The following is a 15,708-nucleotide window of genomic DNA, read 5'->3' on the forward strand; positions in this document are numbered from 1 at the left end:
TAACTTATAACAAAATGTCAATCGTTTCATTTTGGCATTCCAAGATTCAGTATAATAATTTTAATGCTACCTGTCGAAAGTAAAAGTAATTCGATAATATATAATAGTAAATTAAAAATATCATAGACATTTATGAGCACGATGAAAACATATTAACATATCAGAAGCGTTTGGAAGAAGAAGTTTAATTTTTATGCTTCACCTTTATATTTTTAGATTGCAAGTACATATAAATTAATTGGAGAAAAACAAAAATTTGAAGACATATTTAAAGATTATGATAATGACCCTCTATATATTGAAAAATTAAAGGTGAATATATTTATAATACACTTATTTTTGTACAATACTTAGATATTAGGAGTTATCTAATAAATATGCCTTTATAAGGAGAGTGCGAGGTGATGGAAACTGTTTTTTTAGAGCATTTGCCTTTTCATATTTTGAATACCTTTCTAACCATAAACTTCAAATAGACAAGTAAAAACAAGTTTTATCTATATAAATAACAATACTGTTACTGATAGATTCTCTTATGCCATAAAAATTTGTTATTAAAAATATGATTAATATTTCATAAAAATTAAAACCTCTTTATTTTATAATCTTATTTTCCTAATTATTTTATAATATCTAAATTTTGAAGCCTCTTTTTTTCATAATTATTTAATATCCTTTTCTTTTTATTTAATATTTTTTTAGTTTATTTTTTTCTCCTTATTTTTTAAAAATAATTTATTAAAAATGGATACTTTATTAAACATTTTTATATAGAATTTTTATAATTTACATATAAAAAATAAGATCTTGTACTACTTTGATATATATTTTATAAAAAAAAATTGACATCTTTTTCAAATATGAAATAAACAAAAACTATATTAATGTTCACAACAAGGGACTTTTTAAAAATTAGGCTTTTAAACTCAATTTCAGAAGCCAAGTCCATCAAGTTCATTACTTTGTTCTTTACCACAGTATTCTAGATGCATTGAGTCAATTCACCTCTTGGATAGCCGCACAGGTTTTACTCCAACAAATTTAGCACTGATCCTTAGATATACCTCCTTGACATTATTAGTGGCCCTTTCACTTTCTGAGCGATGGAAGAAGAATACCTCCATGAAAATACCCCCCCCCCTTCAAAAAAATAGTTAATTATTTTTTTACTCCCATAAATTTCAAAAATAATTTAAAAAATATATTTTTAAATTAATAATTAGACAAATTAGGGGAAGTTAAAGTGAAAGAATTTAAAATTTCATCATTTAATTGTTTAAATAAAAAAATTTCTATTGATAAAATGGTTAAATTATTAAGAATGGATCTTATTAATTTAATTTTACTCATGACCCTTTTATCAGTACATGAGATAGTAGGAATGGTTAATAAATATTTATATAAAATTGTTAAATTGGGGTAAGCAAAAAATTTTAAAGTAGATAATAAGGTAAAATAAATGAATAATTTTTTCAGTCTGAATCATAAGTCTCAGAATTATCATCAGAAGAAGAAACTAAATAATAGTAAAAATATTTTAATATAAATTTACAATTTTCAGAATCTGACAAATCTAACCTCTAGGTCATGTATCATAATTACATCCCCCGATTTAGCTATCTTATAAATATTCCTAAATTTCAACATTTCGTCAAAAATTTTACTTGAATTTAAATGGTATAAAAAAATTACTTTGCTATTTGTCCAATTTTGAAAAATATTCATAAAGCTACTATTTCAAATCTTTTCTTTATTTCGTTAAAATCAAGCCCACCATGCCTTTTTCGAATGTGGTTTGTCCATTTATCATATCTTATATTATACCATTTGCAATTATTAATTAATCATTTGTATTTCTTTTCGTTAATATTGTTGGGCATATTTTGAATTGGAAAAATAATTTTATCAAGGAATCTTGGATAACAACCTAATTTGTTAAACATTGACCAAAATTTATTAAAATGTAATAATAAGACCCCCACTTATTATTTAATTTAATATGTAAACCAGAAATCACTTGGTTAAGGATGAATGTAGTAAAACAATAAAAGAATTAGATTTTAAAAAAATACCCCCACTCAAATTTTTAGAAACAAATTGCTTTGGACTAGAGGTCTGCATTGGGCAGGGTTTTGGCCCACCCGCCCATCTAAGTGAACGGGTGGGTTAGCGGATAAAAAATTTTCTGAGGGCAGGTGGGCGGGTTAAGGAAATTTAAAATTTTTGTTCAAAAACAAACTAAAGAAAAATTTGTGGTCTGTTCAAATTTTAAATTTTCGTCCATATAAAAAGTTATGAGATATTTCTATGCCGTTTATTATTTCTTTTGCTTCTTTGTCCATTGTAGAATAATTCTTTTTAGCGTCTTGTAAAGTTCTTGAGGTGTAAGCTATTTGAAATTCGTTACCATTATCATATTTTTGCATGAATACAGCTCCAAATCTTTGGTTAGATGCATCTGTTTCTAATATTAACTCGAGGTCTGGTTTATAAAACTGTATAGTATATTGTTCTGTTACTATTCCGAATAGCATGAAATGATTACGAAAATAGCATGGTGTTTTATTTGGGAATGGCAGATTAATCTTCGTACTCACTTTAAAAAAGAGTTTTACATATATTGCATACGGGACATCCGGATCTCACTTGAGGAAGAGGATATACTTCAAATGGATATCCTACTTTGGTGGAAATGACAAGAGATTTACCAAAGCTATCAAGATTAGGAAGAAAAATATTGGCAATTCCTGCAACTAGTGCCTGAACTTTAGCATTGCTGGAAGGTTTTTAGAACAAAGAAGAAGGTGTTTGAATCCAGAAAATGTCGATTCATTATTATTTTTGCATTATAATTACATATAATATCAATTTTATATTTATATTTATTTCATAAATATTCTATTTGATCAAAATTGTTCATAATTTAAATTGAATATTTTTTTAAGCTTAGATTAATTTTCTAAATTATAAACTTTTTGTAGAGGTGTAATGCTGAAATATTTTTATTAGATGCTTAAAAAATTGAAAGAATGGCCATTATTAAATGTTATAAATGGGTTAAAAATTTTTATAAATAATGGGCGGGAGGGTAAGGAATTTTAGACAAATGGGATATTTTTTTTGAAAACTATGGGTGGGCGGGTTAAAAAATTTTTAAAACATTGGGTGGGCTACAGACCTCTACTTTGGACCCCCCTCCTTTTGTAGAGGCCACTGGACATGACTTGTCTTGGAGTACAGTTAGTATTTGAGTTGTTTCTGCCCATCAACCATACCACACAGAGGACAATTCCTTTTTATATGGTCTTCTCCTGTAATCTGTAACATTTTCAGTTGAACGTTGGGGATAATTTTATCTATACCCAGTATGTAAATATGGGAGCATATTTGCTTGAGATAACTAGCATTCTGGCAAATATTTAGCCTAGGGCAGGTGATTTGTGTATTTGGAATCAAGCGGGGAGGGGGTACTTGGAGAGCTTTCAGTTATGACCAAGGTTGCCAGGGCAAAATTTTCAAATTGCTGGAGAAATTTATAAAAAAATTATACCCATTTCTCCAATTGGACTATTTATTTGGAGTATTCTGGGGGATTATAAAAAATAGAGTAACATTCTCTTCGAACAAGTTATCAATATCTAATTTATTTTTCAAATTATAAAATCCATCAATTGATGATTTTTATTTAAAAGTCGTATCATTTATACATTTGTAAATAAAATTATCAACCTCAAATTTTGATTGCTAATACACTAAAATTGTTTTAGTAAAAATATCTGCTTCATTTAAAAATCAATTAATTAGGGCAACATTTAAACAAATGAAACATTTTTAACATTAGAGCTGTAAAATTTATTTAAAATTTTTAGCTTTACAGATTAACATAGATGTAACATAATTTTGTGAATATGTATTAATGAAGATTTTTCTGATTGCTATTACATATTAACTACATGTAGATTTCCAAATGTGAAACCATGCCTAAATTTTACTTCTGCCAATTCATTTTCGAAAAATTATTTTAAAATATTTGAACAGCTTTTATAATTTCCATTTAAAAATATCTTTTTAAAGGTTCATGACATTTTAGCATTCTATTAATGGCGGGTATTAGTGATAATCATCTGATAGGGACATTTCATACTAACTCACACCATTCCATATTATAATTTGGTGCTTGTGTTTGACATTTGTTGGAATAGGATTGCTCTTACTCAAAATGAACTATAATAACTAAAATAATTATCTTATAGAAATAAATCCAATATAATTTATAATAATTATGTTTTGTATTTAAATGAATATAATGAAAGAAAAGAGAATCAACCTCAAGGAAATATAGTCCAGTTCATATAAAATGTTTCTATCCTTATTCCTAGAATTAGGTAACACAAACGCATGCATTATTACTTTGTTTTATTATTATATAAAACATATTAGGAAGAAGGAAATAAACAAACCAAGACATGTTTTATGAAAAAAAATTAAAATTTGTTTAAAAAATATTAATCAAATACTGTTTCTCAAAATTATTATTTATATATTAAATACGTTAATATAATAAAAAAATTTAATGCAGGGAGATATTTTAAAATTGCAGGAGATTTCTGAGGTAGATTTAGATGTCTGCATGTAAGCTAAAAATTGTAGGAGTATCCTACTGATGGGTTGGGAGACCTGGCAACCCTGAACTACACCAGATATTATACTCAGTTCCACAATAGTTCCAATGGCGTAGTTGTTAAATATTCAAGCTAGGGTGAAACAGGTATCAAGTGACTAGCCATATAAAGATGAATTGTCCCCCATGTAGTCAACTGTCTATAACCAGCATTAACTCTAATAATACCAACTTGCTCTGGGACAGCTCACACCAAGAAAAGACCATGGGTCGATGGTGAATAGATAGAAGTGAAACCTGTGCAGGCTATCCAAGAAGGGGAATTTTTTTTGGGGGGGGGCATGTAAACATTAATATAATTAGTTTATTTTTGATAGTTTTTATTTTATATTGTTATAAATATAAATATATTTTATATATTTAAAGAGACTATATTTTTCTCTTTGTTAAATAAAGTATCCAGTTTTAATTAATTAAGTAAAAACAAAAGGATATAAAATAAGCAGGGATCCAAACCAAACCACCTGAACCGGTATTATCCACTATTTTTTATCGAACCGAGCCTAAATCGTAAAAGATTTTATAGCCGAACCTGAACGAACCATTAAAATGCTGTTAACCGGTTCGGACCTCATGATTTTTGCATAAAATAGAAGTTATTACTAGTATATTGCTAAAATTCTAATTTATATTCGAATTGTTTTAAAGATTATTTTCAATCAATTTTGATTGATAAGTGGTCACAATTTTTATAAACATTAGTATATTACCATTTTAAAATATTTTTATGTTTATTATTCATATATATATGAATTGAATCCAATATATAAATTATTTACATATAGTATTATAAAAATCACAAAAAAATGTAATATTAATGATTGTGACACAACTATGACGGGGCACCACGGAACACTTGAGCGTACTAAAAATGAAACCACCCTCTAGAACTCAATAAAATCAAAATATAACAAATAAAACATTTAATTCGAATGTAGGTTTGTAAGTTTTCAACCGGTTTTTAGAGGTTCGAACCTAACCGTTATTATTATTTTATATCACCTGAACCTTTAACCGTTATTTTTATCTGAACCTAAACCGAACTGATATTCGGTTCGGATCCTTAAAAATAAAGCTCCTATTTAATCGCACATAATTAAAAGTGAAATGGTCAGAAGAAAAAATTCTAATTGCTCAAGTATATATCTGAAACGCTCAGATTAAAAAAAATGAATCGATCAGAAAAATATATGAAATAATTGCTCGAACATATTATTTTTTCTTAGTACTCTTGATTTAAGAATTTATATACTAAAAAAAGAGATATAAATATTTCCTTTCTGAATTTAAGGTCAAACTTATAAGTCTTAAGGTATCAATAGTTATTACTAAAAAATAAGATTAACGTAAAATAATATCATAATTCAAAGTCAAAAAATTTTTTTTCATAAAAAAATTAATTATTGATTAAAAACATATTTTTTACAAAAATATATATCTTCATTATTTATTATTTACAATTATCTTTTTAAACAATAATTTTCTTTTATACATTAAACGTCAATTAAACAAAAGTTATAAATTAATTAAACAAAGAATATGAATAATTTAATCAAAAATTAGGACTTATATGATTATAAATTTTCAGGAAAAAATATTGGCCTCTTCCTATGGACTTCTGTACCCTTTAATTTCAATGATGATATTACGTCACTCACTTTGTCGTAGTCCTTGCCGGTTCCTCAAAATATTACCTTTACGAGAGGGCTTATTTTAGAAAGTGAATCTTTGATTTGTAAATATGGTTTTGGCTAAATAAAAATGGAGTAAACTAAATCTCTCACAATACTGTTTGAAATATTAGAAAGTCAGAAGCCCCTAAAGACTTAGTGATGACTAATAATTACAATGTTATCAGTATATCTTAATATTAGCTTTTATTAGATCCTATCCCACGATTATAACTATCCATATAATTAGTATTGTTAAACGCCACGATTTAAGCCGATTTTTAAAAACGGCTAACTAAATATTTTAGCCAGAAAAATATTATCTAAGCCTCGAGATTTCGTTAATAGATCAAACCTTTGTGCACCATGAGCAAAATCTTAAGGCTTGCATAATATTTTTCCTAATAAAATATTGAGTTAGCCAATCGGCTCTGAGTCATTTAACAACACTACATATAACAAATCGTTCTTTTTCGAAATATTATTCTAGAAATCTTTTATTTCCATACTCACCCAAAAGACGTAGAGTGATTAGCATCAATGTAATTAATCGATCTCCTTTTTAAATCAATATATCATGCTAAAATATTTTTCACCCTTAACCCTATCATACCCACTAATATATGGGTATCAATATAATTAGGCCTACAAAAAAAGGAATCGAATCGAATAATTGCGCTATTCGTATTCGTACGAATAATAAAATCATTATTCGTTTCGATTCGTCGAATATTCGATTCGAAAATTTTTCTAAAGCTTATAAAATATTTTGCAAAAAAAATTTACAGATGTTTAAAGATGACACTTTTAAGGATTCTCTAAACTAATTGTCATTACAATATAAAAATTTATAGAAAATAAACGAAATAAAACCTAATGATTTCATATAACGTTAACCAAACAAATTGACCAAAATATCCGATTTTTAGAATTAGAATTGCTTATAAAAAAATATTTAAACTATTTCTTCAATCTAATATTCGAATTTTATTAAAATTTTCTAAAAATGTACAATAATCTCATTTTATAAAAATAGAAAATAATACACAAAAATATAAAATTATAGTAAATCCGAATTTGATAATATCCAATTTTTAAGCATAAAGTCTTTCTAATAGTTTCCTCCTTCAAAGACATTCTATTTTTCATTATCATATTTGTTCCTATTGAGAACAACCGCTCACATGAAGCCGAAGATCCCTGAATTGACAATATCAGTTGCCATTTTCGACAACACAGAAAAACGATCCCCATGCAATCTCCACCATTCTAAGGGACTCTTATTTGAACTGATTATTATTTCGTTAAGATATGTCTCCACCTCACATACTGATGCGATATTATTTTGTTTAAAAATTCTATCCATGTTCGACTGTACTATTGGGTTAACTGATGTTGATTTGATATTATATTTTGTAATCATTATATACATCTTTAAATTTTTCTAATAGATTTGTCGTGTCTATGTTATATGTAGTTAGTAGTTGCTCAAAAAATTCCATTTTTAGTCTATCTAGGATCCAGTATTGTTGATATTATAGTGTGAATATTTGGTAAGTTATAATAAGTTTCTATTTTCTCAATCGCACTGATAGAGTTTATAAAATCGAGATCAAGTGAATTTAAATGTTCGATTAAAGAAACATAGAAAGGGATGACAAGATTTAGGGTAGGATATGTGTCACTACATATATCTTCGGTAAAATCAAAAAAAGTCTTTAATTTGTTTTGTATGTTTATTAAAGTAGTCCAATCATCTTGATAAAAAATAATAATTAGTAAATAAAATTAAATTACTTCGCTCAGTTTTCTTTCTTCGATATCAGATATATCATCATATATCTGAGTCACAACTTCATCAATAGCCCTTCTCATTTTAATAGCTCTTTCGACCATTAAATAAGAGCTATTCCATCTGATGGATGTGTCTAATTTTAATTTTAAAAATTTCATAGGGGGAAGTAGGGAGGAGCACACATTTTGCATAATATTTGTCTTTGTAAAAGAATTGCGAATAATCTTTATGATTGTTCTTAATTTTGATACTTGTTTGTCTACTTTCTTAAGTATTTCCTGTACTACTAAATTGAGTACATGTGCAAAACATCGCACATGTAAAATTTCACAATTTATACGAAGAATTTTTATGAAAGTAGAATTAGAGCTAGCATTATTGCAAGTAATTGCTATCTTACTTATGTCGATATTATAATTTGAGAAAACTCTATAAATATTTTCACCAGAATGCGAATCAGTAAATGGAACTATATCCAATAACAATGATTTCATCTCCCATTTTTCATCAATAAAGTGGCAGGTCAACCCTAAAAATGGTACATTAGTAGGGTTTGATCATATATCAGTTGTAAAGTTAATTTGGCATTTTAAATTATTTTAACTTTATTGAATTCTTTATTAAAAATTTCATTCATATATGTTGTATTCCATATTAAATCAACCAAATAAAGTCGATTCTCAACCCGACCCCCTTCGATTTTTTAAAAAATTTGTATGTTGGTAGTATATACACTAACTAATAAAAATGTAAAATTTTACTTTTTAAATCGGCTTACTTCATGAGATATGGCCATCTTTAGAAACGCGAAAATTCCAAAATACAGTATATTTAATTTTTAATATCTCAAAAAGTAATTAAGCTGAAGGCATGATTTAAATTTTATTATATAGCTCTAGAATAGCCCTTTAATATGATATAAAAATTATTTTATTAATAAAAAGTCTATTGCCAAAAACCGGAAATAGCTATAAAATAAAAATTGCTCTTTTTTTTCTTTTTTAAATTTTTTTTACAAATAGACATTATACTTCTTAATATTTGTACAAAATTTTAGATTGGGGCCATTACTGGGCGAATAGTTATTACCCTTTAAATATAAATAGTATGGCTTAAATCCTAAATTATACCAAATATATAGTAATTTAAGAAACAAATAAAAAGAAAATTCCTTTATGATCGGGCCGATTATATTTTTTTTATAAATGTTTCGGGCTGTGAGCCCACTAGTAGACATTATGTCATATTTAACATATAAGTTTAGCGATTTTATTTTAGAGAGAAAATAATTGTAAAAATATTTATAACTTTATTTAGCTATTTATTTATATTACATGAATATCAAATGGAAAATTAATATTGTTATAAACATATTAAATTAAATAATATCATACATTAAATTATCTAATGAATTAGAATAACGTTTGACTTTCATTTTTCCTTCCATTGGAATAAATGAATTAAATTTTTGTGTCCCGAGAATTAGTTTGGCCGTTAAAAATCTATTTTCGAGATTGGTTTCCATTCTTAAATATTCAACGTTGCTGACAAATGTATAATTAATACCAGGGATATTAATTCTCGCATTATTATATAAATCCATAGGAGTTAATATATGATTTTCATAAGGACGTTGCAGGCTTGCTCTAGCAGCCATCTTTGTAATTCCCCCTAAACTATAGCAAGGAGTTTTGCCATGTGCAGTTGCAAAAAAATGCCATTCTGCCTTGATCCCAAAATCATTATAATGGTTGTAAAGGTTTACAAAGTTTTTTTTGTTCTTATACTGGGTAACGGCTCCATCAAAAAAATAATAAATTATTGAAATCTTATCAAATCTTTCTTTCAAGAATTGAATTAAATTTATGAAATAAATAAAAGGAACAAGTATTGTGTTTTAGGCAATCTGATATAACTACGTAACTTATATGTTTGATGGTACCGCTTTCGCAATAATAAATCATAAATGGATGAAGTGTTGCCTGATTATTAGTCCAATGGAAGCCTTGAGCGTGATCTTGAACTACAAAAGCGTACGCTAAATGTTTCATTAATAGTTGAGGTAGAAGGTAAGTTAGAAATAGAAGGTAATGTGATCGGGATCGTAGAAGTAAAAGGTGAGTGAGATCAGATTTGTTGAATATTTTTTCCGGCAAGAGCTACAAATTTTTTGATTAATTGGTAAGCTAGAATTCACTTCTATCATCCATTGTAAAACATTTCTAAGATCGTAACGTACTGAATGAAATTTTATTCTAAAGGGATTACAGCACTTTACTGGAATAGAAATAACTTTTCTAGACATTTAAATTTTTTTGGCAAGGAATAAAAGATAGCTATTAATTTTATATAATTATTTTAAATTAAAAATAAATTGGATAATGAATACCGATAATTTAATTTTCTTAGAAAAATGGCTTTATAAAATTAATCAATAAAAATGACGGCTGTTGCTGTTGGAATTGAATTTGATTTTTATGATAATTATTTTATTTGATAATTAATTATAAGTAGAAAATAATCTTTATGAAAATATATTTCTGACGATCACAAAGATAATTTTTTATCCGGCAAAGAAAATAATATACATAATTCACTCATAGAATTTCCAGGTCAAAAATCTCGAATTTAAGAAGAAATTTTTTTTTTGGGGGGGGGGGGCGAATATAAATCTTAAGATGGGGTTCGGATTTCAGTTTTAATACTATTATTCACAAATATTATCACTTTTGTTAAAAAAATAATTACTCATTTCGTATAATATAGAATTTAAGCCATACTATTTATATTTATAGCGTAATAACTATTGGCCCAGTAATAGTCCCAATCTAGGATTTTGTACAAATATTAAGATATATAATGTCTATTTGTTAAAAAATTTTGAAAGAAAAAAAAGGGCAATTTTTATTTTATAACCATTTCCGGTTTTTGGTAATTAAATTATTTTTAATATAATAAATTTTATATCATATTAAAGGGCTATTTTAGAGTTATTTAATAAAGTTTAAATTATACCTTTGGCTTAATTACTTTTTGAGATATTTAAAATTAAATATGGTATATTTTGAACTTTTCGCGTTTCTAAAGATGGCCATATCTCATGAAGTAAGCTGAGTTGAGAATTAAAATTTTATATTATTGCTAGTTAGTGTATATACTACCATCATGCAAATTTTAAAAAAAATCGAAGAGGGTCGGGTTGAATCTTCAGTTGATTTGATATGGAATACAACATATGGTTTAATCGACGGTATTGAGCATATTTTTATTTCAGGATTTAAAGCTCTAACGAAGGACTTAATTACTGAGTGGCGAGAATTTTAAAAGGTATATTTGACTTTAGCAAAAATTTTAATAAATAATGCTTAACATCATCAGCATTTGTTTTGGGTATATCATTTAAATAGTTTCTAATAGTTTTATTTTGTTTTTGATGAAATCTTTTGTTATGATTAATTAGTGCTGACGTAGTTTTTTTCTTGCACATTATCTCCACATTGCATATTTTACATTTAGCTGTTTCTTTTTTAGCATCATGGAGATAATGATTCCATATTAAAGAATTTTTCCGCCTAGCATTAAAAGGTTCAGTTTGATCAGAGATTGATGTAGATCTTGAACTATTTGAGGATTGACTATGTCCTTCACCACATCTTCTTCCATCAAGATTTTCTAATTGATCTTTGAATATATTTTAACATTATATCATATAAAATCCAAGTTTACCATCCTTCCTGAAATTCCAGATTAATGACACATTAGAAGCTGAAAGAAAAAAACAGTAAATTAATTAAACAGTGGTATAGGCATGGAGGAGGGGGTCTTTTTTAAAAAAATAAAATTATTTTAATTTTCTATTTTTATTCCTATTATGAATTAGCAAAACCTTAGAGAAAATTAGACCTTTCTTTATAAATTCAAATCAAAAATAGCAATATGATAATATTAGTTTTAAATAATATTTATTTTTGTAAAATAAATTCTTAGTTATAACATTTATATATTTTTGTATTAATTCTTAAAATTTATGGAAATACTATTTTAATCAAAGTACAGTGTATTATTTATATATTTTTTTAAATTTATATTTTATGTAATTGTTCAATTACATTTTTTTAAATAGTTTTTATATAATAAAAATTTTAAAATAATCTATATAAAATATCTACATTTTAAAATTTATTTTAAATATTTGCATAATATATAACAAATTTTAGAGAGTATTTCATTATAGATTTTATTTATTATATAAAAATACTTTAGTAGCATAAATTTCCTTTATTTAATCATGTATTTATTTTTATTATTAATATCATTTTATTATAGGTGAAGGTGATTATGACAAAATAAAATTTTTAAAATTATAATCTATATAAAATATCTACATTTTAAATATTTACATATAAAATATAACAAAATTTTAGAAAATATTTCATTATAGATTTTATTTATTAAAATACTTTAGTAGCATAAATTTCCTTTATTTAATAATGTATTGATTTTTATTATTAATATCATTTTATTAGAGGTGAAGGGATTATGACAAAATAAAATTTTTAAAATTATAATCTATATAAAATATCTACATTTTAAATATTTGCATATAAAATATAACAAAATTTTAGAAAGTATTTCATTATAGATTTTATTTAATATATAAAAATACCTTAGTAGCATAAATTTCCTTTATTTAATTATTAATATAATTTTTAGAGGTGATTATGACAATGTAATAAAGGATGAAGATATTATAATGCACTATCTGAATTAGATTGTCTTTAAAATTTGCCAAAAATAAGGTTACTATGGGAAAAGGATTTTCCTAATCAAATAATAAAAACTAGTCAAAAATATTTAGTTATTATCTGCTAGGAGCTCGAGAATATGGGAAAGAGGCACACTCTATAAAAATGTTTTGACTTGTTCATAACATCAAAAATGATTAAAGAGAAACAATCAAAATAAAATGATTATATTTTACTTTGAAGCTTTTCCTTTTCTTCCATTAAACTTTTTCAGCAAATATAACTTGTTATGATTTGATATTTGATAATAGGAAATAAAATAAAACGAAATGATATCCACTAGGAAAATTTAATTACTTCTTTTTATTTTACTTGCAATAAAATATTTGCGAATAATTACGAATATTTATATATAAATAATTTCGAATCATACGAATAATTTTCCTCATTATTCATATTCGAATCGAATAATTGTGTTATTCGTATTCGTAAAATACGAATCGAATATCAAATAACAAATAATTCGTTTTAGGCCTAAATATAATAAATTGATCTTTAAATTAGCTTTTATTTGATACCCATGTTGAGATATTATACTAGGAAATTTTTAACCCCCCCCCCCTCCTTTACTTACTTCGATGACATATTAATCTCCTCACTTTCATTTGATACCCATATCGATATAATGTTATAAAATTTAGCAACCCACTCTGGAAAGATGAGTATTAATGTAATTAATTGAACTTTTTATTGATTTCATTTGGTACCATGTTGAGATATTTTACTATGCACCTTTTACCCCCACCCCCTCTTCAATACCTACCTAGACACATGGGGCGGTGAGTATCAATTGATCTTTGTATTAACTTTCATTTGATTATATTATATATAATTAACCCACCCCCCCCCCTCTCTCACAAGTACCCTGGTGACATTGAGTGTTGAGTATCAATGTGATCAATTTATCGTTTTTTAGCTCATTTAATACCCATACAATATATTTTGTTAAAACAGTGTACCCCCCCCTCCCACCCATGACTTACGCCCAAGAGCATAGGTTATTAAACTCAACAATTCATCTTATTAACTTTAATTTGAAAATAAAATACAATAGCAAAAATTTCTGGGCTATTTACTATTTCTTTTGAAAAATCCTGAGAGCAGGGGCGGACTGGCCATAAGACCAGGTGGGCATTTTGCCCATGAGGCCGCGAGAAAATGTCGATTTTTGAGGCCGATCAGAGAAAAATATCATAAAAGAGGCGGATTAGAAAAAAAAATTATTATGTTCGCATTATTTTCTCATATCATTTATTTATTTTTAATGATATCTCTATGATTTGAATATCACATTCCTTGAGAATTGTCATGTTGTTTACTATATTTTAATGCATAAAATATCAATAACGTCACTTGACGCTATACATCATTAACACGTTCTTTTCTTTGTTTTTTTTCAAATGAAGTGAAAACGCTTCACTTTGAGAAGAGTGAAAGCTAAGTATTATATTATATTTTTATACATTGATTTATTGTAGAAATAATATAGTCAACATTTCTTGTTCTTAATACATTGAAATCAAATAAAATCCAGGTCGGTGAATCAGATAAAAGGATGGATGGAGTGAAACGGAAGCATTCAACTGGCCAAAATAAGTTGAGAAGGCTGTAAAAAATAGGTGAGATAAGATGGTGGGCACGTGAAAAAGCCCTTAGATCGATATATGGTAAAGAGAGTTTGCTCCCAATAACGATAAATGCACTTCAATTTCTAATAGATAATAAATCATTTGAGACAAAAACTTGATAATTTATAAAAATTTAAGACTCTATAGCTATAATATATTTGGAAATTTTTGAAATAATGGGGCCACTGTCATATCTTCAAACTAAAAAATTAGGTCCTTTGTCAGCATGGAAAATGATAGAAGATGCTAAGTCTTCGGTATCCTCGATTATTACATCGATTCAAAATAAAGCAATAAAATGGCTTCTAATTTAAATGAAACACTTTCATATTTAAAGCTCCCGGAGAGTATCAGGTTACAGAATGCTCAGCCAAAAAATTGAATAGGACGAGCGAAGAGAATATATAGTGATAAATGCCAAGATGAACGTCCTCAAGAATTGATTGACCTTTATAGGTTCGAAGTATTTCGTCTTATAATTGATCAAATTATAAACAGCTTGTCGGAACGGCTTTCTGCGAATTGAGAGCTTATTTTGAATGTGCAGTATTTGCATCCAAGACATTTTGATGAAATAAATAGTAAAGGTATTTCTGAAAAGGCCTTGGAAAAACTGGCACAATTGGCATAATTGAGTGTTAAATTACGTAACGAATTATGTTCATTTGCCAGTGTATTCAAAGATTTGGTAGCAGCGTATGTACAAGTGAGGAGTCAAATGAAGAAGATGGAATATTACAATATGATAATAACTCTGTGATAATAAATATAACAAGTGTTTAATATGCGTGTATGAAATTCTTAAGATACAATATGCATAAAAGTGACACTAATTTATTTGGCATATGAATACATTTTAACTTTGTCATTTACGCAGGTTAATTGCATGAAAACATTTAGTAAATTAAAAATTATAAAAATAAGCTGAGAGCTAATATTGACCAAGAAAAATTAGAAGCGTTTTTAATGATGTCAGTTAAACGAGAACTATTAGCGCAGATTGAACTAGAAGATATTGTATATTTACGCAAAGGTTCAAAGTTAATGAGAGATTTATTAACGTAAAAATTATATATATTCTTAATTCTTTTATTTGAATCTTATTAATATCTATTTACAATTGATTTTA

The 15,708-nt window shown here is 26.5% G+C and overlaps 1 protein-coding gene across 2 annotated transcripts in view; it reads left to right on the forward strand.

Annotated features, from left to right (window-relative positions):
* LOC135929596 (ubiquitin thioesterase OTUB1-like) overlaps window positions 1-15,708 on the forward strand; it is an 18,589-nt gene continuing 2,881 nt past the window's right edge. Inside the window, exons 1-4 of one of the 2 annotated variants that reach the window (XM_065466251.1) lie at window positions 1-85; window positions 127-182; window positions 217-312; window positions 362-480. In XM_065466251.1, the coding sequence (XP_065322323.1) occupies window positions 64-85; window positions 127-182; window positions 217-312; window positions 362-480 (293 nt within the window). In that variant the 5' untranslated portion in view covers window positions 1-63. The remainder of the gene's footprint in view (window positions 86-126; window positions 183-216; window positions 313-361; window positions 481-15,708) is intronic. The other variant, XM_065466252.1, reaches the window with a different exon arrangement.

The sequence above is a fragment of the Gordionus sp. m RMFG-2023 genome, chromosome 5 (assembly GCF_954871325.1).
Source record: "Gordionus sp. m RMFG-2023 chromosome 5, tfGorSpeb1-WG-v2, whole genome shotgun sequence".
Taxonomy (NCBI): domain Eukaryota; kingdom Metazoa; phylum Nematomorpha; class Gordioida; order Chordodea; family Parachordodidae; genus Gordionus; species Gordionus sp. m RMFG-2023.